The 25,533-nt window shown below is 39.4% G+C and overlaps 1 protein-coding gene across 2 annotated transcripts in view; it reads left to right on the top strand.

The window, feature by feature from the left end:
- Positions 1–1,080: 1,080 nt before the first annotated feature.
- The window catches only part of AUH (AU RNA binding methylglutaconyl-CoA hydratase), a 182,716-nt gene continuing 158,263 nt past the window's right edge, over positions 1,081–25,533 (top strand). For both annotated transcript variants that reach the window (NR_198874.1, NM_001434933.1), the window contains exons 1-3: positions 1,081–1,377; positions 22,576–22,643; positions 22,753–22,840. Coding sequence is in view for 1 of the 2 variants with exons in the window: in NM_001434933.1 (NP_001421862.1) it covers positions 1,116–1,377; positions 22,576–22,643; positions 22,753–22,840 (418 nt within the window). In the remaining variant the exon portion in view is untranslated. The remainder of the gene's footprint in view (positions 1,378–22,575; positions 22,644–22,752; positions 22,841–25,533) is intronic.

The raw sequence follows: 25,533 nt of genomic DNA on the forward strand, positions 1-25,533 counted from the left end.
ATTGATGCTTTTGAACTGTGGTGTTGGAGAAGACTCTTGAGAGTCCCTTGGACTGTAAGGAGATCCAACCAGTCCATCCTAAAGGAGATCAGTCCTGAGTGTTCATTGGAAGGACTGATGTTGAAGCTGAAACTGCAATACTTTGGCCACCTGATGCGGAGAGCTGACTCATCTGAAAAGACCCTGATGCTGGGAAAGATTGAGGACAGGAGGAAAAGGGGACGATGGAGGATGAGATGGCTGGATGGCATCACCGACTCACTGGACGTGAGTTTGAGTGAATTCCGGGAGTTGGTGATGGACAAGGAGGCCTGGCGTACTGCGGTTCATGGGGTCGCAAAGAGTTGGACACGACTGAGCGACTGAACTGAACTGAACTGAGCTTCATGCCCTTCCTGAACTCCCTATGGTACAAATCACCTATGTTTACAGGCACGTTTAACTGATAACCCACGACTCTTACGGGGCTTTCCTGGAGGCTCAGTGGTAAAGAACTTGCCTACAAATGCAGGAGACGCAGGTTTGACCCTTGGATGGGGAAGATTTCCTGGAGAAGAGAATGGCAACCCACTCCAGTACTCTTGCCTGGGAAATCCCATAGACAGAGGATCCTGTGGGCTACAGTCCGTGGGGTCGCAAAGAGTCGGACATGACTTAGCGATTAAACAATGACAAGACTCTTAACACATGAGAAAACTGGGGTCTCAGGCAGTGCCGCTACCTTGTCAGCCAAACCTGAGACCAAACGTTTCGGTTTACCTTTGCAGCTAACTCAGGACCCCAGAGAGTGCAGGGAGGGGGCTCTCTCCCAGGAATTCTTGTTTCCCTAAAAATATTCCACAGCCTTGGAGAATTACTTTCCCGCTGCCTTGAGTGCACAAGCTAGGACACCTCGTGTCAGACAAGGGAGGCCTGAGCGTGTGGAAACTTCCGTCATCGGTGCTGGGCGGGGCGAGGATTCCCTGTCGGAGCCTGTCAGGAGGAGACCCCGGAGGCGTGGCTGGGCGGGGCGAGCCGGGGGCGGGGCCTGGGCGTGCCCTGCGGCGTGCGCGGGGCTGGCTAGCGCGCGACGGAGGCGGGGCAGCAGCTGCGGGCCCACGCCGTAAACAGACAACATGGCGGTGGCGGCTTCCGCGGCACCCGGGGCCTTGGGCACTTTGCAGGCCAGCCGTGCCCGCTTGGTGGCTGCTTGCTGTGCGCGGCTAGGCCCCAGGTGGAGGCTTCCCGGCTCCTGGACGTGCCCACGGGTCGACTCGACGATATGGGCCCGGGGCTGGACGCCTGCGGCCGGGGGAGCGGCCTGGCAGAGGGGCTACAGCGCAGAGGTGAAGACTGAGGACGAGCTGCGGGTGCGGTACCTGGAGGAGGAGAACCGAGGTGAGGGGTGTGACCCGGGTGACCGTGGGTCCTAGGAAAGGGTCTCAAGGTCGCGTGTTTGGGCTGACGTCAGTGTCTACGGAGAGGCTCGACGAGGGGTGTCCTCCCTTCCCCCACTCATGCTTTACAGCTATTTAGTGCTTTCCATGCCTAAAGAGGGCTTCCCTGGTGGCTCAGAAGGTAAAGAATCTGCCTGCAATGCGGGAGACCTGGTTTTGTCTCTGGGTTCGATCCCTGGGTTGGGAAGATCCCTTGGAGGAGGGCATGGCAACCCACTCCAGTATTCTTGCCTGGGGAATTCCATGGACAGAGGAGCCTGGTGGGCTACAGTCCCTGGGGTGGAAAAGAATCGGACACGACTGAGCAACTAAGCACATGCCTAAAGATGTACTACGGAGCAGCTTACCTGCAAAAGTAGCCCTTGGCGCCAAAGACAGAAATGCAGCTTACGCTTTCATCTTTCGATGAGCCAAGATTAATACATCGGGTGAATGATATTTGCTTCCAGATTTCATTCTTGCTCTGTAATTGCTTTCGGTTAACTCAGCTGTGAAGGGGAGAGTTTTAGAAGCTGCAGTGAAAGTGCACTTTATTATTCTGAATATTCGTCAATTTAAAGCTGTTCATTTGAAAAAAATTTTTTTCTTTTGTTCATTTTATCTTAGAAAGATAGTTTTGTGGACTATTTTCACTTCAATTAGACAATTTTGAGTATTTTCTTGGTTTTCCAGTTCCTTTGCTAAGCTTGGGGATGAGACACAATTGGGGATGATATTGATGTTGCCCTTGAGCTCCTTTAGTGGGAGGAGACAGATGCTTTAGCAAAATAATACAGTGGGAGGAAGGGTAATGATCCAGGGTGTGCGCCAGTCGGTAGGAATGCTGTTAAAGCCCAGCTCCTTTCTCTTGCCTTGTTGGGAGAAGCTAAATGGATCATGAAAGGTGGAAACAGCAGCGTGCCAGAAGAGTAGTCTTCGAATTTTGACATGCAGTTGTTGAGCACCTATAATCTGTTAAACAGACGTGCAAAACCAGTTAAGTCATGTTTGATATCTGTAAGTTGCTAATATATCAAGAGAGATACTGCTGATTAAAAGATTATGCTAACTTTAAAGGCTTGATGAGAGCAAAAGGTTGTAATACCCTCAAGAGGCATATGATCAACTGTATTCAGTGAGATTGGAAGATTCCAGAGGGGAGGTTCTGAAGGTCAAGTTAGGATTTTGCCAGATGCATATGCCGTCCAAGGCGTTCCTTGCAATGGAATTTGACATTACTGAGGCAAACTTCTCTGTGCTTCTATTTTCTTAATGTGTAATATAGAAAAAGTAATACCGACTTTGTATGGCTGCTGTGGAGACTAGATGGGAGTGTGATATTAATTGCCCACTAAGTATCAATCTAGCTCTTAGTGGGTGCTCTGAAGTATATGATGAGTAATTTCATTTATTTATTATTCCTGGCAGAAGAGCATGGTTAAAGGCACGGCATATGAACATGTATGATGTTCTGGGGAAATGACATAGGGCGAATGTGGTTGTAGTATGGCATAACTGCAGAATACTGAGAAATTCAACTGGAAAGTAGATTAGCACTGGAGTGACTAGAGCTGTCCCATCTCTTGGGAGGATTTCAGTTACATTAGGTGTACCAACAGTACATTAGACACAAAAGCATTGCAGGTACAGCTAGTAATATGCACCATATTCTGTATTTTTTTTTAATCTAAATAATGCACCGGAGAAGGCAATGGCAACCCCCTCTAGTACTCTTGCCTGGAAAATCCTGGTAGGCTGCAGTCCATGGGGTCACTAAGAGTCGGATGCGACTGAAGCGACTTAGCAGCAGCAACAGCAGCAGCAAATAATGCACACTGAAAATAAATTTTCATAAAATTTCTGAAAAGTCCTTCAGTTAGATTTCAACTGGATCAAGGGAAAGAAATCAGAGTATAAATTCAGAATGTTTTCAGTCACTTGAAATGTAAAAATCAGCTACTAGTAAATACAGTTTTTTTAAGAAAATTGACCCGCTTCCTTTCAGGATTGGCCAGGTGACAACTTAGTTTTGTCTAACATTATATAGGCTTTGCTTTACTGTCAAACCAGCAATAAGCAGTGTAAAGAAAAACAGCATGGCAAGGCTGATGGAAGTGAAGGCGTCTCCATGGTGTCTTTGCTTCTCATTAGAGGCGAGTCCAAAATTCTGTCCTCTCAGGAGTCTGCAGGCAGTATGATGACTCTGCTGGGTCAGAGGAGCCCCAAACTGCTGTCTGCCCTGTAGGCCTTGTTAGGCTGCTGGAGGTAGGTAAGTGCAGAATATATCAGCTCTCATAGGTTTTCGGAGTTCCATATTTGTAATTTGTTGTGGAAGCTCAGTTAGACACCAACTTTGTTTAGTTGTTACTTCTTGCATTGTTGTCCAGCCTACTTAGTATTTAGAGCAGTGGTACTGGTTATGGTTTACAAAGGTCTCTCCTGGTTTTCTGCAGTGGCCTCTTTTATAGGTCTCCAGTCATTCTCCTTCCCAGTTTATTCTTTGCCTTGCTGCTGGAGTTATTTTTTCAAGCCCAAGCAAGAATTGCATCTCTGTTCAGTTAGAAACCTCTGGTGGTCTCTATGGAGAAGGCAGGGGCAACCCACTACAGTACTCTTGCCTGGAAAATCCCATGGACAGAGGAGTCTGGTAGGCTGCAGTCCATGGGGTCGAGAAGAGTCGGACAGGACTGAGCGACTTCACTTTCACTTTTTATTTTCATGCATTGGAGAAGGAAATGGCAACCCACTCCAGTGTTCTTGCATGGAGAATCCCAGGGACGGGGGAGCCTGGTGGGCTGCCGTCTATGGGGTCGCACAGAGTCGGACACGACTGAAGTGACTTAGCAGCAGTAGCAGTGGTCTCTAATGTCTGCAAGCTCTCACAACTGCAGATATTTACAGATCATGCATCTCCTTTCTGCTGCACCTAAGCCTTACCCTTTCCTCCTCTTATGTGTCAGTGCTTCTGCACACACCTTCTGGAATGACCTGTCTCCTGTCCCTACCAACCTTCTCCCAGTCCAACAGACTTCTACTTGTAATTGTGACCCATTTTAAAAATAGTTTTTCTGAGCTTTGTACCAGCTTCTGGCAGAAAGAGAACAAATAAGCAAATGCATAATGCAAGTTATTCTTAATACCTGCTCCTTCCTCATGCATTCACATCTTCTGGAGTGTCTTTGTAGTCCTTCCACTTTTCTCCATGTTCTTTACCAGCACTGTTCTTGTCCAAGCAACAGTTAGAACTGGACATGGGACAACAGACTGGTTCCAAATAGGAAAAGGAGTACGTCAAGGCTGTATATTGTCACCCTGTTTATTTAACTTATATGCAGAGTACATCATGAGAAACGCTGAACTGGAAGAAACACAAGCTGGAATCAAGATTGCCAGGAGAAATATCAATAACCTCAGATATGCAGATGACACCACCCTTGCGGCAGAAAGTGAAGAGGAACTCAAAAGCCTCTCGATGAAAGTGAAAGTGGAGAATGAAAAAGTTGGCTTAAAGCTCAACATTCAGAAAACGAAGATCATGTCATCCGGTCCCATCACTTCATAGGAAATAAATGGGGAAACAGTGGAAACAGTGTCAGACTTTATTTTTCTGGGCTCTAAAATCACTGCAGATGGTGACTGCAGCCATGAAATTAAAAGACGCTTACTCCTTGGAAGGAAAGTTATGACCAACCTAGATAGCATATTGAAAAGCAGAGACATTACTTTGCCAACAAAGGTTCATCTAGTCAAGGCTATGGTTTTTCCTGTGGTCATGTATGGATGTGAGAGTTGGACTGTGAAGAAGGCTGAGCACCGAAGAACTGATGCATTTTAACTGTGGTGTTGGAGAAGACTCTTGAGAGTCCCTTGGACTGCAAGGAGATCCAACCAGTCCATTCTGAAGGAGATCAGCCCTGGGATTTCTTTGGAAGGAATGATGCTAAAGCTGAAGCTCCAGTACTTTGGCCACCTCATGTGAAGAGTTGACTCCTTGGAAAAGACTCTGATGCTGGGAGGGATTGGGGGCAGGAGGAGAAGGGGACGACAGAGGATGAGATGGCTGGATGGCATCATTGACTTGATGGACGTGAGTCTGAGTGAACTCCGGGAGTTGGTGATGGACAGGGAGGCCTGGCGTGCTTCGATTCATGGGGTCGCAAAGAGTCGGACACGACTGAGCGACTGAACTGAACTGATGAGTATCTTTTCACGTGCTTATTGTCCATGTGTATGTCTTCTTTAGAGAAATGTCTTCTCAAATCCTTGTTAATGGGGTTGTTCTTTTGTTGTTGAATTGTAAGTGTTCTTTATATATTCTGGATACAAGTCCCTATTCAGATATATAACTTGAATATATTTTCTCGTGTTCTATGGGTTGTCTTTTCATCCTTGTTAATTTTGAAGAACCTAGGTTTTAATTATGGCGTAGTACAGTTTTCATGGACAGAGGAGTCTGGCAGGCTACAGTGCATGGACTTGCTGGACATGACTTAGCCACTAAAGCAACAACTGACCAACAATTTATTTATTTACTTATTTTTGTTGTTGAATATCAAAGAATCTCTAGAGAATTCTCAGTTTTTTCAAGAAAGTCAAGTCAACTGGTATTTTGATAGGCATTGCATTGAATAGGTAGATCGATTTGGGGAATATTGCATTTTTAACAGTGTTAAATTAAGCATGGAGAAGGCAGTGGCACCCTACTCCAGTACTCTTGCCTGGAAAATCCCATGGACGGAGGAGCCTGATAGGCTGCAGCCCTTGGGGTCGCTAAGAGTCGGACACGACTGAGCGACTTCACTTTCTCTTTTCACTTTCATGCTTTGGAGAAGGAAATGGCAACCCACTCCAATGTTCTTGCCTGGAGAATCCCAGGAATGGGGAAGGCTGGTGGGCTGCTGTCTATGGGGTCGAACAGAGTCAGACACGACTGAAGTGACTTAGCATTAGCAAATTAAGCATTGCATGAACATGGAATATCTTTTCACTCAGCAGTGTTTTGTATTTTTTCAGTGTATAAGTCTTGCACGATTTTTGTTAAATTTATTTCTAACTATTTCATTCTTTTTGGATGCTACTGTAAATGGAATTGTTTTTCTTAGTTTTCAGATTGCTCATTGCCGTCCTACAGTAATACAGTTGTTTTTGTATGTTGATCTTGTATCATGCAACCCTGCTGAACCTGCTTAATTATTCTCATAATTTTTTTACTGGGTTTCTTAATATTTATATATATACAAGATCCATGTCATCTGCACATAGAAGAAATTTTACTTATTCTTTTCCAGTCTGGATGCCTGTTATTCTTTCTCTTGTGTCATCTCTTTCCTTGAGCCTCCATTACAGTGTAGAATAAAAGAACAGACATCCAAGTCTTTTTCCTGATATGTGGTGAAAGCATTCATTCTTTCACCATTAAGTATGATATTAGCTGTGGGTTTTTGGTAGATGTCCTTTATCAGGTTGAAGGAACCTCTGTCTATTGCAATTATGTTCATAATTTGCAATTATGTTCATGAAAGATAGTGGTCTTTAATTTTCCATTCTTGGTATATCTTTGTCTGGTTTTGGTATAAGGGAAATGCTTGCTTCATAGAATGAGCAAGGAAGGGCCCCTTCTGCTTCTATTTTCTGGAAGAGATTGTATATCATTGTAGCTGGAAGAGCTACATACTTATAAGTGTTTTTATCTGGGTGAAAGTAAGTGAAAGTCGCTCAGTTATGTCTGACTCTTTGAGACCCCAAAAATTTTCCAGGCCAGAATACTGGAGTGGGTAGCCTTTCCCTTCTCCAGGGGATCTTCCCAACCCAGGGATCAAACCCAGGTCTTCCGCATTGCAGGCGGATTCTTTACCAGCTGAGTCACAAGGGAAGCCCAAGCATACTCAAGTGGGTAGCCTATCCCTTCCCCAGCGGATCTTCCTGACCCAGGGATCGAATCAGGGTCTCCTGCATTGCAGGCAGATTCTTTACTAGCTGAAATATGAGGGAAGCCCTTATCTGGTTGAATTTTGTCCAGTTCTTTTTCTGCATCTATTGACATGATTGTATGACTTTTCTTGTTAAGCCTTTTATATGATTGATTATGTTAATTGATTTTCAAATATTGAACCAGTCTTACACACCTGGAATAAATCCCACTTGATTTTGGTGTGTAATTAGTTTTATACATTGCTGCATTTAATTTGGTAACAGTCTATTGAGGATTTTTGCAGTTATGTTCATGAAAGATAGTGGTCTTTAGTTTTCCATTCTTGGTATATCTTTGTCTGGTTTTGGTATAAGGGAAATGCTTGCTTCATAGAATGAGCAAGGAAGTGCCCCTTCTGCTTCTATTTTCTAGAAGAGATTGTATATCATTGTAGCTGGAAGAGAAATTATATCATTTTTTTCTTTGAATGTTTTGGTAGAATTACAAGTGAAACTGTCTGTACCTGATGTTTTCTGTTTTAGAAGCTTTTAATTGTTAATTACATTTCTTTAATAGATGTAGGTCTATTTGACTTATCTCTTTCTTGTCCTAGTAGATTGTGCCTTTCAGAAAGTAGGTTTATTTCATATAACTTAGCAAATTCGTTGGCATATAGTTGTTTGTAATGCTTCTTTATTATGCTTGTATCAATGAGATTCAGTAGTGATGAATTTCTCATGTTAGTACTTTATATTTTCTTTCAAAAGATTTCTGATATTAGTAATTTGTTTTCCTTCTTTCTCTCTCTCCCATGGCGAGCCTGGCTAGAGATTTATCAATTTATTGATCTTTTTAAAGAACTAAGTTTTGATTTAACTGATTTCTTGTCTACTGATTTTCTGTTTTTATGTCATTGATTTCTTCTGATTTTTAATTTTTTCACACTTATGTTAGATTTAATTTGTTGTTTGTTTTCTAGTTTCTTAAGGTGGAAATATAGATTTCCACTTCCTAATAAGTGCATCAGTGTTATCAGTTCTTCTTTAAGCACTGCTTTTGCTGGGTCACACATATTTTGAGTTCAGTCACTCAGTCGTGTCTGACTCTGTTCGCTCAGTCATATGCAACTCTTTGTGACCCCTTGAACCACAGCGCGCCAGGCCTCCCTGTCTATCACCAACTCCCAGAGTTCACCCAAACTGAAGTCCATTGAGTCAGTGATGCCATCCAACCATCTCATCGTCTGTCGTCCCCTTCTCCTGCCCTCAGTCTTTCCCAGCAGCAGGATCTTTTCCAATGAGTCAGCTCTTCGCATCGGGTGGCCAAAGTACTGGAGTTTGAACTTCAACATCAGTCCTTCCAATGAACACCCAGGACTGGTCTCCTTTAGGATGGACTGGTTGGATCTCCTTGCAGTCCAAGGGACTCTCAAGAGTCTTCTCCAACAACACAGTTCAAAAGCATCAATTCTTCTGTGCTCAGCTTTCTCTTTATAGTCCAATTCTCACATCCATACGTGACTACTGGAAAAACCATACCCTTGACTAGATGGACCTTTGTTGGCAAAGTAATGTCTCTGCTTTTTGATATGCTGTCTAGGTTGGTGATAACTTTCCTTCCAAGGAGTAAGCGTCTTTTAATTTCATGGCTGCAGTCACAATCTATATTGATTTTGGAGCCCCCCAAAATAAAGTCAGCCATTGTTTCCACTACTGGATGCCATGATTTTAGTTTTCTGAATGTTGAGCTTTAAGCCAACTTTTTCACTCTCCTCTTTCACTTTCATCAAGAGGCTCTTTAGTTCTTCACTTTCTGCCGTAAGTGTGGTGTCATCTGCATATCTGAGGTTATTGACATTTCTCCTGGCAGTCTTGATTCCAGCTTGTGCTTCTTCCAGCCCAGCGTTTCTCATGATGTATTCTGCATATAAGTTAAATAAGCAGGGTGACAACATATAGCCTTGATGTACTCCTTTCCCGATTTGGAACCATGTCCAGGTTTAACTGTTGCTTCCTGACCTGCATGCAGGTTTCTCAAGAGGCAGGTCAAGTGGTCTGGTATTCTGATCTCTTTGAGAATTTTCCACAATTTATTGTGATCTACACAAAGGCTTTGGCATAGTCAGTAAAGCAGAAATAGGTGTTTTTCTGGAACTCTCTTGCTTTTTTGATGATCCAGCGGATGTTGGGAATTTGATCTCTGGTTCCTCTGCCTTTTCTAAAACCAGCTTGAACATCTGGAAGTTCACGGTTCACATATTGCTGAAGCCTGGCTTGGAGAATTTTGAACATTACTTTGCTAGCGTGTGAGATGAGTGCAATTGTGTGGTAGTTTGAGCGTTCTTTGGCATTGTCTTTCTTTGGGATTGGAATGAAAACTGACCTTTTCCAGTCCTGTGGCCACAAATTTGCTGACATATTGAGTATAGCAGTTTCACAGCATCATGTTTTAGGATTTGAAATAGCTCAACTGGAATTTTATCACCTCCACTAGCTTTGTTCATAGTGGTGCTTCCTAAGCGGCAAGGGGGGAGGGGCGGAGGGGGGCGGGGGCGGGGACACACACACACATATGTTTTGGTAAGTTGTATTTTCAGTTTCATTTAGTTAGAAATATTTTAAATTTCTCTCTAGATTTCTTCTTTTACTTATATTTTACTTAGAAGTACCTTATTTAATCTCCAAGTATTTTGAAGTTTTCCAGCTGTCTTTCTGTTACTGATTCCTGTGGTTTATTTCCATTGTTATTTAGGAGCATACTTCAGTATGATTTCTATTTTAAATTTGTTACGGTGTGCTTTTTGCCCAAAATATGGTCTGTCATGGTGAATATCCATATGATCTTGGGAAGAATGAGTAGTTTGCTGTTGTTGGATGCGGTATTCTATATTCAGTTAGATATAGTATTCAATTAGATTTAGTTGATTTTTTGGTTGGTATTCCTCATTGGAAAAGACTCTGATGCTGGGAGGGATTGGGGGCAGGAGGAGAAGGGGACAACAGAGGATGAGATGGCTGGATGGCATCACTGACTCGATGGACGTGAGTCTGAGTGAACTCCAGGAGTTGGTGATGGACAGGGAGGCCTGGCGTGCTGCGATTCATGGGGTTGCAAAGAGTCGGACACGACTGAGCGACTGAACTGAACTGATATCGTTAATTGATTTTCTGCCTGCTGGATTTATTAGTGATAGAGGCAAGTTGAAATTTGCAACTGTAATGATGGATTTGTTTATTTCTCCTTGTAATTCTGTCAGTTTTTAAATCATGCAAATTTAAGCTCTATTGTTTGGTGAATACACATGGGTTATTATGTTGGAGAAATGACCCCGCCAACATTATCCCCTTTTCTCACTCAGACTGTTCTTTGTTCTGAGATCTGCTTTCTCTGAAATTAATGTTACCACTCCAGGTTTTATTAGTGTTGTTGTGTTTAGTCGCTAAGTTGTGTCTGACTTTTGTGATCCCCTGGACTGAGCCCGCCAGGCTCCTCTGTCTGCGGGATTTTTCCAGGTAAGAATACATAATTGCATTGCCGTTTCCTTCTACTGATTTTCCCGACCCAGGGATTGAACTCAAGACTCCTGCATCGGCAGGTGATTTCTTTACCACTGAGCCAACTGAGAGGCCCTTTTTTAGTGTTAGCATTATCTTTCTTCATCTTTTGATTTTTTAAATCAGTGTGTGTCTTTGAAGTGGATTTCTTGTATATGTCATATGGTTGGGTATTGTTTTAATCCACTCTGACAGTATCTGTCTTTTAATTAGTGTATTTTAGACCATTCATATTTAAATTGATTATTGAAATAGTTGGATTATTATGTATTTGTAACTGTTTTCTATTCATTGCCCTTATTTTTTTCTTTCATTTTTTGACTTTCACTCTTTTTCTGCCAATTGTCTTCCCTTTTAGCTTATCAATTACCCTTTTTTAGAGATTTTATTGGTTGCCATGTTATTTGCAGTTCATGTTTACAACTAATCTACATCTACTTTTAATAACACTATATGACTTCATAGTGGTAAAGGTATAAATGCATATTCCCATTTCTTTCCTCCCATACCATTGCTGTCATTCTTTACACTTTTCTGTAAGCTACAGTCACCACATACATTATTGCATTATTGTTTGGAATAAGTTATCATTTAGTTATAAGTCAGAAAGAACATTGACATTTATTTAATAGTGTGTTGTTAGTAGTAGTTGGGCTTAATAGTTCTGAATTTGTTTTCCTTTTATTGTAGAATAGAGCAAATGAAAACCTGTTGGTCTTGGGAATTAGACTTCATTATGATGAAAAAAGAGAAGGAGAGAGATGGTATAAGTATGGGATGGGGGGAAGTGAGGAAGAAACTTGTTGCATTGGATTCGAATTAGAGTTACCAGGACAAACTTATAAAAATCATAAGTATATTGTATGTATACATATTTACATTTATTTCCTTTTCTGACCACTAAAATTGTCTAAATGAAATGAAGTAGCATGGTAGCAGTAAACATATCTGATATCCAGATTTTGGTTTCTAAAGACTATTCCCTTATTGAAAGAAGCCAGGACTTTTTGGAGAAGTGTCTGATTTCAGGTCTGGAGCAGGGAAAGTGAAAGGTGAGCCTGGAATATCTTTGTGGGCCAGGAAGCAAGGAAGTGTTCAAATAATAAAAGGATCGTGGCAGGGCACAGCCTTACAGGGCTCTCACTGAGCATATCTAGGGTAATTTGAACATTTATGGATTAATGGAACAGTGTTAAAGGATTATATAACACCTTGAATAAAGAATCCATGAAGCCATAGAGATTATGTGAAACAGTGTGGTAGGGAAGAACATATTTTTATAGAAGAATGGTAGGAATGATAGAAAATCGCCATTTTTTGAAACCACCAAGATAAAAATAAAGGAATTATCATTGCAGTGAGATACAGATGCTTTATCTTTTTCCAAGTCTGTATACAGTTGTCCCAACACTGCTTAATCATCGTTACTTCACTGTTTTGAAGGGCATTTTTATGACAAGCTGAATTTCCATACTGTCTTTCTGTTCTGTTTTATGATCTCTGTAGATGTTGTTGTTCTCCATTATTTTATGATTAAAGCTGTGTTGTGTTTCAGTAGGGCCAGGTACTCACTCCTTCATCTTTACTCTTTTTTTTTAATTTGTTTTCATTCCTTTTCCTGCATGGTTATTTTTCTGCAAGAGTTTTGGAATGTTCATGTATAATTTCAAAAAAAGGCTTATTAATATTTTTATTGACATTGTGTTGGGTTTAAAATTAGAATATTTATACAATGTTTTTTTTAAACATAAAAACATGATGTTTCTATTTGTTTAATTCTACCTTTTTTTTTTTTAAAAGGACAGTTTAAAAAGTGCCTACCCTTAGGGCTTGCTCATTTATGTTACCTGTATCCCAGGTCATCCTGCTTCCTGTCTGGTTCATAAAAATGAAATAATTTGTTTCAGTGTATCTTCTAAGTGGTTTCCTTTCTCCCTCTGTTTCTCTATTTCTCTTTATAGGAAGGCTATTGTTTCTGGATGTATTAATTTCATGTGTTGCAAATAAATATGCTTTTGTTTGCAGTGGTTTTTTATTTGATTTGGATTTTCTAGGTTTATAATCATCATTTGTTAATGATTTTCTAATGTTTCTAAAATTTGGATATTATAAAAATTGCTGCATATTCTCTTTGTATTCAAGTGAAAGATTTCTGGGTTAGTTCTTTATATTTTTAGAACCCTAATTAGGGTTAGGGCTAGGATTATAATCTTCTACCTATACAATTTCTGTTATTTGTAACCTTAGTTTATATCATCAGAACTTTTGATAGTTGCATCTTGTTCTCTTATCCAGTGCTGTATCTAGAGATTGACCTGGTGCTTTATCTAGAGATTGAATATAAACAGAGTTTGTAATGTTATTGATAATATTTATGTTGGGAACTACCTTCAGTTTATCTTTAGAAGCATGTACTTTCCATCTCTGCTCCGCAGCCTATGTGATCTCTCACCTGGATCTCTGCAGTAGCATCTTGTTTAGTATCCCCTACTATAATTATTATTATTATTATTTTTTGGTCTATGTGGATGAAATTCACATAGTACAAAATTAACCATTTTAACTTTTCAAGGTGTACATCCAGTAGTTTTTAGGTTATTCCATGTTTACAACCATCACCACTGTCTTAATTCCTTTCAAATTGCTTTCAAAACAAAGCCATGGTTCTTACTCACTTCCTCCTCATCCCTTTCTCCCCAAGGTTTCCAAAACCCACTAATTTCTCTTCTGTCTTTATGGAGTTTGTCTATACTAGGTACTTCATGGAAGTAGAATCATACCATGTGTGATTTATGTCTGAGTTCTTTAGCCTAATGTTTTCAGAGTTCGTCTGTTTTACAGCATGTATCAGCATTTCATTTGTTTTTATGGCTGAATACTATTTCATTGAATGGATATAACTTTTTTGTGAATAGTTATTTGTTTGAATGTATGTTTTCATTCTCTTGGGTAGATACCTAGGAGTAGAATCATGTGGTAACTTTATGTTTGGTGTTTGGAGAAACCACCAGACTGTGTGAGAGTTCTATGAGAGTTCTTATTTCTCCACATCCCTGTCAATGCTTGTTTCTTTTTTAAAAAAATTAAAGCCATCTTACTGGGCATAAAGTAATTTTTGTGGTTTTTGATTTGCATTTCTTTAGTAACAAATTCATTGTTTCATTTAATTTTGAAAAAAAAAAAATTAATTTTTTAACATCAGAAACATTTTGTACTGGTGTGTAGCCAATTAACAATATTGTGGTAGTTTCACAATAAGTGAACAGCAAAGGGACTCAGCCTTAGGTATACATGTATCCATTCTCTCCCAAACTCCCACTCCCATCCAAGCTGGCACATAACATTGAGCAGAATTCCATGTGTTATACAACAGGTCCTGGTTGGTTTTCTGTTTTGAATATAGCAGTGTGTACATGACTTTTCCCAAAGTCCTTAACTATTCCCTTCCCCCCAGTAACTGTAAGTTTGTTTTCTAAGTCTGTGAATAAAAAATGGGCAGAAGACCTGAACTAACATTTCCCCAAAGAGGACATACAGATGACCAGTAGGCACATGAAAAGATGTTCAACATCGCTAATTATTAGAGAAATGCAAGTCAAAACTACAGTGAGATAGTACCTCAGACTGGTCAGAGTGGCTATCCTCAAAAAACCCACAAACAACAGATGCTGAAGAGGGTGTGGAGAGAAGGGAGCCTTCTTGTACTATTGGTAAGAATGTAAATTGGAACAGCCACTATGGAGAACAGTAGTGAAGTTCCTGAAAAAACTAAAAACAGAGCTATCATATGACCCTGCAATGCCTTTCCTGGGCATATATCCAGAGAAAAACATGGCCTGAAAAGAAACATGCACCTCAGTGTTCACTGTAGCACTGCTTACAGTAGCCAAGACATGGAAGCAACCCATTGTCCATCAACAGAGGAATGGATAAAGAAGAGGTGGTATATGTGTACAATGGAATATTACTCAGCTGTTAAAAAGAATGGAGTAATGCCATTTGCAGCAACAAAGGTGGACCTAGAGAGTGGAGAGTGTCATACTGAGTGAAGTAAGTCAGAGAGAGAGAAGTATCTTATCAGTTCAGTTCAGTTCAGTTGCTCAGTCGTGTCTGACTCTTTGCGACCCCATGAACTGCAGCACACCAGGCCTTCCTGTCTATCACCAGCTCCCGGAGTTCACCCAGACCCATGTCCATCGAGTCAATGATGCCATCCAGCCATCTCATCCTCTGTCGTCAACTTCTCCTGCCGCCAATCCCTCCCAGCATCAGGGTCTTTTCCGATGAGTCAGCTCTTCTCATGAGATGGGCAAAGTATTGGAGTTTCAGCTTTAGCATCATTCATTCCAGTGAACACCCAGGACTGATCTTCTTTAGAATGGACAGGTTGGATCTCCTTGCAGTCCAAGGGATGCTTAAGAGTCTTCTCTGACACCACAGTTCAAAAGCATCAGTTCTTCAAAACTCAGCTTTCTTCATAGTCCAACTCTCACATCCATACATGACCACAGGAAAAACCATAGCCTTGACTAGACCGACCTTTGTTGGCAAAGTAATGTCTCTGCTTTTGAGTATGCTATCTAGGTTGGTCATAACTTTCCTTCCAAGGAGTAAGCGTCTTTTAATTTCGTGGCTGCAGTCACCATCTGCAGTGATTTTGGAGGCTCCCAAAATAAAGTCTGACACTGTTTCCACTGTTCTCCCATCTATTTCCATGAAGTGATGGGACCAGATGCCATGATCTTTGTTTTCTGAATGTTGAGCTTTAAGCCAACTTTTTCTCTCCTCTTTCACCTTCATCAAGAGGCTTTTGAGTTCCTCTTCACTTTCTGCCATAAGGGTGGTGTCATCTTCATATCTGAGGTTATTGATATTTCTCCTGGCAATCTTGATTAAGGTTGTGCTTCTTCCAGCCCAGCGTTTTTCATGATGTACTCTGCATATAAGTTAAATAAGCAGGGTGACAATATACAGCCTTGACGTACTCCTTTTCCTATTTGGAACCAGTCTGCTGTTCCATGTCCAGTTCACAAAATCCACATAGTCAAAGGCTTTGGCATAGTCAATAAAACAGAAATAGATGTTTTCCTGGAACTCTCTTGCTTTTTCGATGATCTAGTGGATGCTGGCAATTTGATCTCTGATTCCTCTGCCTTTTCTAAAACCAGCTTGAACAACTGGAAGTTCATGGTTCACGTATTGCTGAAGCCTGGCTTGGAGAATTTTGAGCATCACTTTACTAGCGTGTGAGATGAGTGCAATTGTGTGGTAGTTTGAGCATTCTTTGGCATTGCCTTTCTTTGGGATTGGAATGAAAACTGACCTTTTCCAGTCCTGTGGCCACTGCTGAGTTTTCCAAATTTGCTGGCATATTGAATACAGCACTTTCACAGCATCATCTTTCAGGATTTGAAATAGCTCAACTGGAATTCCATCACCTCCACTAGCTTTGTTCATAGTGATGCTTTCTAAGGCCCACTTGACTTCACATTCCAGGATGTCTTGCTCTAGGTGAGATCACACCATCGTGCTTATCTGGGTCATGAAGATCTTTTTTGTACACTTCTGTGCATTCTTGCCACCTAGTCTTAATATCTTCTGCTCCTGTTAAGTCCATACCATTTCTGTCCTTTATCGAGCGCATCTTTGCTTGAAATGTTCCCTTGGTATCTCTAAATTTTCTTGAAGAGATCTCTAGTCTTTCCCATTCTGTTGTTTTCCTCTATTTCTTTGCATTGATCGCTGAAGAAGGCTTTCTTATCTCTCCTTGCTATTCTTTCTAACTCTGCTTTCAGATGCTTATGTCTTTCTTTTTCTCCTTTGCTTTTCGTTTCCCTTCTTTCACAGCTATTTGTAAGGCCTCCTCAGACAGCCATTTTGCTTTTTTGCATTTCTTTTCCGTGGGGATGGTCTTGATCCCTGTCTCCTGTACAATGTCACAAACCTCCATCCATAGTTCATCAGGCACTTGTCTATCAGATCTAGGCCCTTAAATCTATTTCTCACTTCCACTGTATAATCATATGGGATTGATTTAGGTCAAACCTTAATGGTCTGGTGGTTTTCCCTACTTTCTTCAATTTAAGTCTGAATTTGGTAATAAGGAGTTCATGATCTGAGCCACAGTCACCTCCCGGTCTTCTTTTTGCTGACTGTTTAGAGCTTCTCCATCTTTGACTGCAAAGAATATAATCAGTCTGATTTCGGTGTTGACCACTTGTTGTTGATCCCCGAGTGAAGTAAGTCAGAGAGAGGAAAGTATCATATGATATCCCTTATATGTGGAATCTAAAAGGAAATGATAGAAATGCATCTCATTTATTATGTCTTCTTTATAGAAATATTTATTCATATCCTTTGCCTGTTTTTCAGTTGAGTTGTCTTTTTGTTGTGAGTGGTACCAGTTCTTTATATAATCTCAATATTTACCCCATATCAGATGTATCATTTGCAAATATTTTCTTTTCGTGGGTTTTTTCACTTTCTTGGTAATTTTGATGAAGTCTAGTTTATCTGTTTTTTTCTTTCATTGCTTGTGCTTTTATTGTCATATTTAAGTCAGTGTTGCCTAAACCAGGATTGTGAAGATTTATCATTTGTTTCCTTCTAAGAGTGTTATAGTTTTAGGTCTCAGATCCATTTTGAGATGATTTTGTATATGCTATGAGTAAAGGGCCCAGCTCCATTCTTCTGTGAGTGAATATCTGGTTGTCCACCCCTGTTTGTTGATCCATTTTGAGATGATTTTGTATATGCTGTGAGTAAAGGGCCCAGCTCCATTCTTCTGTGGGTGAATATCTGGTTGTCCACCCCTGTTTGTTGAGAAGTCCTGCACCATTGGATGGTCTTGGTATCCTTGTTGAAAACAAATTGATGATTGATTTTTATTACTGAGGTCTTTCTTTATTACTTAGATGTCTTTCAGTGTGTTTTGTAGTTTTCAGTGAAATTTCTTGGTTAAGTTTATTCCTAAGTAATTGTGTATATATATATATTTTGATGCTGTTACAAATTGAATTGTTTTCTTAATTTCATTTTTGGAGTGTTCATTGATAGTGTATAGAAATATAACTGATTTTTGTATATTGATATTATATTATGCAGCTTTTCTGAGTTCACTTATTAGCTCTAATAGTTTTTGATGGATTCATTGGGATTTTCTGTGTGTAAGACCATATTATTTGTGGATGGAAATAGACTTACTTCTTTCTTTTCCTCATAGCTCAGTTGATAAAGAATCTGCCTGCAGTGCAGGAGATCCTGGTTTGATTCCTGGGTTGGGAAGATCTGCTGAGAAGGGATAGGCTACCCCCTCCAGTATTCTTGGACTTCCCTTGTGGCTCAGCTGATAAAGAATCCGCCTGCAATGCGGGAGACCTGGGTTCAATTGGGAAGATCCCCCAGAGAAGGGAAAGGTTACGTACTTCAGTATTCTGGCCTATAGTATTCCGTGGACTGTTTAGTATATGGGGTCACAAAGAGTCGGACACGGCTGAGCAACTTTCACTTTCTTTTTTTTTTTCCTATCTAAATTCCTTTTATTTCTTTTTTTTGCCTACTTACCCTGCTAGAATTTCTATTACATTGTTAAATAAATAAAGTGGTGAAAATGGACATCCTTATCTAATTTTTTTATCTCAGGGAGAAGACCTTAAGCCTTTTAACATTAAATATGATGTTAATTATAAGTTGTTTTTTTTTTTTTTTATAAATGTCCTTTATTAGGTTGAGGAAGTTTCCTTCTGTTACTAGCTTGTTGAGGTTTTTAAGTTATTATTTCTTAAAAATCATTTAAAGCATGTTGGATTTTGTCCAGTGTTTCTTTTGCATCAGTTGAGGTGATCATATAATTTTAAAATATTTTCTTTTATTCTGTTAGTGTGGTGTATTACTTTGCTCAATTTTTGTGCTGAACTACCCTTGCATTCCTGGGTAAGTCCCTCTTGGTCATGACTGCTAAATTTGACTTGCTAGTATTTTGTTGAGGATTTTTTTTACATCTGTATTCATAAGGGATATTGGTCTAGTATATTCTTGTTTCCTTCTAATCTGTTTTCTACACTGTGGCCTGAGTGACCTTTTTAAAATGTAAGTTTGAACATAGAAATAAATTTCCCCAGTTTGAAAAAAAGCTATTAGAAATGCATAGCAAACATTGTACTAAACAGTGAAATGCTTAGAAACATTTTCATTAAAGGTATTGACAAAATAAAGGAACTTACTATTTTTGCTAATATTACATTGGACTTGAAGGCCTAGCTAAAGTGAAACAGCAGGAGAAGGAAATGAGAAATTAACATTGGAGCAGAAAACATAACTGTTAGTATTTTTGAACAAGATTGAGTATTGACTTAGAATATTGAAGAGAACCACGTAAGTCTATTAATATTTCATAAATTTGCCAGAAAAAGTTTATGTAAAATAGCACTAAAAAAAATTGCAGTTTCCACATACTCTCAATATATAATTAGAAAATGTAACTGATATAGAGTGATTTTTACAGTTATTTAGAATACAGTTATTTGATTTTTAAAATCAGAAGGAAAATAATGGACTGTTTTGTAAATGGTTCCAGCCAAAAATGTTTGTGCATATTAGAGGAATAAGACTCCTGTGGAGTTGAGAGCAGCAGAAATGAAAGTAGTCAATGTAAGGAGACAGTATCAGAGGATTGTTTTATTCATTGAGGTAGAGGATCCTTTATTTTGTTTGAATTTGTTCAGTTTTACTTTTTCTTAATTACCTATACAGTTAGTGTATATGAACAGTATTTAATATGGTTTGTTTTGAGAACTAACAGTCCTTTCCTCCACCCCATTTCCCATATTCCAGAAACAGTTATTTAAAACCCTTTGGCTGATTGTTTTGGGCACATGTCATCTCATTTAAAATAACATACATATATTTCTACTTCTGGAATTTTCACGTTTAGGTATTATGTGTCTACTGACTTTTTGCCATGGAGGATAAGGGTTTGGTCCCCTTTCACACTCCACCACACATGTGTACCTTCTTTTTTGCCCTTGTTCTTCCTCTAATTTGGCTTTATTTCTAGGTCTAAGTGAATATTGCCATTTTTTTTTAGAATAGCTTTATTGTGATACAATTCATATACCTTAAAATTCTCCTGTTTAAAATATACAATGTAATGGCTTCTAGTGCATTTATAGAGATGTGCATCTATCACCACTACAAGTACTGAACATTTCATTGCCCTAAAAAGAAACTTAACACTGTTTAGCTGTCACTGCTTAGTCTCTCCATCTCCAGCGGCCCTAGGCATTCACTGATCTACCTTTTTTGTCCCTTCTGATGTGCCTGCTCTCAGCATTTCATGTAAACGGCATTATACAGTACGTGCTCACTTGTCCCTGGCTTCTTTCACTCAGCATGTTTTCAGGGTTCATCCATGTTGCACATGTATTGATGCTTCTTTTTTTTTTCTTGCTAAATATTACACTACATGGATTTGTTATATTTTGTTTATCCACTCATCAACTGATGGATATTTGGGTTGTTTCCAGGTTTTGAATATTTTGAACAATGCTGTTCTGATCATTCTGGTGTAAGTGTTTGTGTGAACATGTGTTTTCATTGAAAACTCTTTCTAAGGAAGATACTAAGTCAAAAGTTGCAAAGGCAATAATATATAAAAAGTTAAAACTTTGGTGCAAAAAAATGCCATAAACAAGTTGACTTTTAAAAGTGAATGATAGGGAAGAGATCTGTTCTATAAATAATGAATTAATATCTGTAATCTAAAAATTTATCATTTGAAATGCAAACGACAACTGTAATAAGATAGGCAAACAGTAAGAACAGTCAGTTCAGAAAACAAATGACAAATGATCATTAAACCAGTTTAACTTTGGTTCCTATGATTGGGTGAAATCTGATATATAATGATATTTCCCCATATATTGTCAAAGATTTATAATATTCAGAATAATGTGACCAGTGATTGTCAATAATGTATTTATTGAGGTCCCCTTACTGACCTGAAATGAAGTATATAGATAATGTAAGCAGCTGACAAACATAACTTATCCTTAAATATAGTAATGAAAGCAAAAGAAGTAGTTTATGGCAGAATAACATTTCAGTATATAATTTTTCTGCTGTGATCATTAAAATATAAATAAGTTAGAATTTAAGAGAAGTAAGAAAACTAGAAACCATTCTACAAAGTAAATAGAGACAAATAAAAAACAGATGGTATAAGGGGATAAATAGACCAAACTTATTGTCTATGATAAGAGACTGAGGAAATAGCCTGAATTGAAAAAGGGGTAATATACTAAGATAAATTTTATACTGAGCAAAAGTGGTAGTCTTACAAATGAGCTGCACTTTACTTATTTGTTTTTGACTTAAAATAATCCTCTATTGGGATGTGGAACAGGGTGGTAACAGAGTAAATTCTAAGATTCAGTTCTCATTGACACCAAGTCAAACAGAAGTTCTTTTACCAGTAATAATACTTGAAAAGGCAGTGAATGTAATTAGACTTAATATACATTTCGTTTTCTTGTTTGATGGATACCATGTAAAACAATTTATTGAAATTCCTGTAATTTTAGGACAAAAAGCATGTACTCGAAAATTCTAAATGTAAGTGACTTTGTTAAGTACATGGGACAGAGTCAGGAGAGAAACTTGGGATGGAAATATTGAAAACTATGTAGTGTGGCAAATAGAATAGTTGAAGTATTAATCCCTGGTGGCTCAGATGGTAAAGAGCCTGCCTGCAATGCAGGAGACCCCGGGGTTTGATCCCTGGGTCAGCAAGATACCCTGGAGAAAGGAATGGCAACCCATTCTTGCCTGGAGAATTCCATGGAAAGTGGAGCCTGGTGGGCTACTGTTCACAGAGTTGCACAGAGTCGGACATGACTGAGTGACTAATAAACACATACACACACACACACACACAAGCAAAAAAAAGCTGATCCCATAATGCTTGCCTGTGACAAGAAATTGTTAGCTATTGTGTACTTCTATGTATACTGAAGATAATAAAGCTATATTTTAAATGTGGCCTTCCTACTCTGTAGTCTGATTAAGCTATGTAAAATTTAAAATGTGTAGAATTGTAAAATGTGGCATATTACCTTGGTGGTGCGTAAAGAGAGAGGACTTGAAGGGGACATGCTGTTACAAAGTTCTCTAAAAGGCTGGACAAAAGTGGTAAATGTTAAGTATGAGATTGATTTTATAAATATGTATACCAAATTTTTCAAAAATACGCTTGAAAAGGACGGTAAACATGAAAATTAGGATAAAGCTCTTGAAGTGAACCTCAGAGAGGTGGTAGATTCCCAAGTCCCAAGGTAACTAGCTTTGCATATATGGGAATCTGTACCCTGAATTGGAAAGACTGATGCTGAAGCTGAAACTCCAGTATTTTGGCCACCTGATGTAAAGAGCTGACTCATTTGAAAAGACCCTGGTGCTGGGAAAGATTGAGGGCAGAAGGAGAAGGGGATGACAGATGATGAGATGGTTGGATGGTATCACTGATTCAATGAACATGAGTTTGCGTGAACTCCTGGAGTTGGTGATGGACAGGGAGGCCTGGTGTGCTGTGGTTCATGGGGTTGCAAAGAGTCAGACAGTACTGAGCAACTGAACTGAACTGAACTGTTCCCTGAATACCTCACTAACTCAAATGCTTTTTTGTTTCCCCCTTAACTAGGAATTGTGGTGCTTGGAATAAACAGAGCCTATGCCAAAAATTCATTAAGTAAAAATCTTATAAAAATGGTGAGTGTAAAGAATAAACTATTTGCTTCTAAGATTATGGTACAGTGTTGACACCAACCTGAAAATGATTTTTCCTCTTTTCCTTCTTATCTTTCCTGTTTCTGTTTAGCTTTCAAAAGCTGTGGATGCTTTAAAATCTGATAAGAAAGTACGGACCATAATAGTCAGAAGTGAAGTCCCTGGGATATTCTGTGCTGGTATGTAAAAAGATTAAATTTTTAAAACTAGTCTAATGTTTCCCTAGCAGTAGCGTATTTTCCATTATAAAGTGTTCTGTGGTTTGAATTTCATTACCAACAATTCCTCTTTGTTTTTCTACTGTTGTTACAAGAAAAAAAAATGTTTTCTCAGAAAGAAATCTTTGCAACATGGGGAGAAGTTGTTTTGGAAGTTGAAAAAATAGTTTGAGCAATTAAAATATTTGTTTGTGGTACTTGAATGATCTTTATGAAAGATGAGCTGGGAAGGAAAAATTGTGTCTCCTACTCAAAAACAGTGTGCTCTGTGTTTATAAGTTACTTAAAAAATACTTCAACTGACTAGTAGTAATTGCTGCTGCTACTGCTGCTAAGTCGCTTCAGTCGTGTCCGACTCTGTGCGACCCCGTAGACGGCAGCCCATCAGGCTCCCTCGTCCCTGGGATTCTCCAGGCAAGAACACTGGAGTGGGTTGCCATTTCCATCTCCAATGCATGAAAGTTAAAAAATACAGTGAAGTCACTCAGTTGTGTCCGACTTCTAGCAACCCCATGGACTGCAGCCCACCAGGCCCCTCCATCCGTGGGATTTTCCGGGCAAGAGTACTGGAGTGGGGTGCCATTGCAAAACGTTAAATGTAGACATGTGCTTCGGAGGTTTGTGTTTGTAGTAGTGCCCACTCAAATATGTGTCCACAAATTGTTTTCTTAAATTGGTGTCTACAGCAGTGAAGTGTTTTTTTATTTTTTCCCATTTGTGCTGTATTACCAAAAGCCAAAGATTAAGTTGCCTTGCATTTTCCATATTTGTAAGTATGTCTAAGTCATGCGATTGAATGAATCTGTTTCAACTAGTCAAAAATATAGATGATTAAGATAAATAAATGCTGATAGTATACAGTATTAATGTATTTTATTAATAAGTAAATGAAGATAGAAGTTGAGGGGTGAAAAAAATTTCTTCCAGTAAACATATAAATGGGACAATCTACTTGAGATTATCAAAGATTTGAGGGAACAAAATATAGTATTTTATTCATTCAAGTACTTTTGAGCATTTGGAGTACTCCCAGAGCAGTGCTGGGAACATAAGGGAGTATTTTTAAACAGAATGTTTTAAGAAGTGTCTTGGTTTAGGCCGATATTCTTTAGTTTGTCGTTTTTAGATTTTTTAAACTTCTGACTCTGTAGCTTCCACCTTAAAATACTATAAAATTTTATGGTATTTAAGAACATTCAGTGTAAATGAATTATATTATAGTTTTTGTTATAATGTACCATTTATAAAAGGATTAGTTTTAGCTTCAGTTTGGTAATCAAAGAGAGTAGGTTTATCATGCTCAACTGCCTAGGTGAGGACGATTTGCAGTAAAGTTTCTGCTGCTTATACATATGTCCAGCTTGAGTAATGTGATCCTCCTGGTGTTGTCAGAGGCTTGATGTGACAGTGTACATAACACACAGAGCAGAAGTCAATATATTGTAGCTGTTAATAATTTTTATAAGGACTAAAATTTATTAAAATGGTTTTCATAATATGAAAACGCTAAGAGTAGGACATGACTGAGCACCTTCACTTTCACTTTTCACTTTCATGCATTGGAGAAGGCAATGGCACCCCACTCCAGTACTCTTGCCTGGAAAATCCAATGGACAGAGGAGCCTGGTGGCCTTCGGTCCATGGGGTCACTAGGAGTCGGACACAACTGAGTGACTTCACTTTCACTTTTCACTTTCATGCATTGGAGAAGGAAATGGCAACCCACTCCAGTGTTCTTGCCTGGAGAATCCCAGGGACGGGGGAGCCTAGTGGGCTGCCGTCTATGGGGTCATGCAGAGTTGGACACGACTGAAGCGACTTAGCAGCAGCAGCAGCATTTATTTATTCTTGTTGAAGAATACAGTTTTTCATATAATTAGAGTGTTAACTTTTATTCTGAAGTAGGAGAAAGCAATGGCACCCCACTCCAGTACTCTTGCCTGGAAAATCCCATAGATGGAGTTGCCTGGTAGGCTGCAGTCCATGGGATTGTGAAGAGTCAGACACGACTGAGCGACTTCACTTTCACTTTTCACTTTCATGCATTGGAGAAGAAAATGGCAACCCACTCCAATGTTCTTGCCTAGAGAATCTCAGGGACGGGGGAGCCTGGTGGGCTGCCGTCTGTGGGGTCACACAGAGTCGGACACAACTGAAGCGACTTAGCAGTAGCAGTTATATTCAAAAGAAAAATCCTCACAAATAGTGTACTCATTTATTGGTTATTCTCTTAGCTCCCATTCCCTAAAGTTGCTCATTTTTCCTCTTCCCTTTCTGCCCCCACAAAGGTTTCTCTTCTCTGTACATCTGTGTTCTAGTGGCATCTTGTTCATTTCCAGAAACTTAAAGCTTATGGAGTGATCTTGCTTCAAATTTCTTGAGGATAGTAACTTCTCTTTTTCTTCCTTGAAAATCTTCTTATATATTCTCACATCACAGCATATAATAGAGACTCACCATGTACTTGCTTAATTTAATCAGCCTTTTGGAGAAGTAAATGGCAACCCACTCCAGGATTCTTGCTTGGAGAATCTCATGGACAGAGGATCCTGGCAGGCCACAGTCCATGGGGTCACAAGGGTCAGACACGACTTAGTGACTAGACCACCACCACCACCAATTAGCCTTTAAAGTGTGCTGTGATTCACTGATTT

The sequence above is a fragment of the Bos taurus genome, chromosome 8, assembly GCF_002263795.3.
Source record: "Bos taurus isolate L1 Dominette 01449 registration number 42190680 breed Hereford chromosome 8, ARS-UCD2.0, whole genome shotgun sequence".
Lineage (NCBI taxonomy): Eukaryota > Metazoa > Chordata > Mammalia > Artiodactyla > Bovidae > Bos > Bos taurus.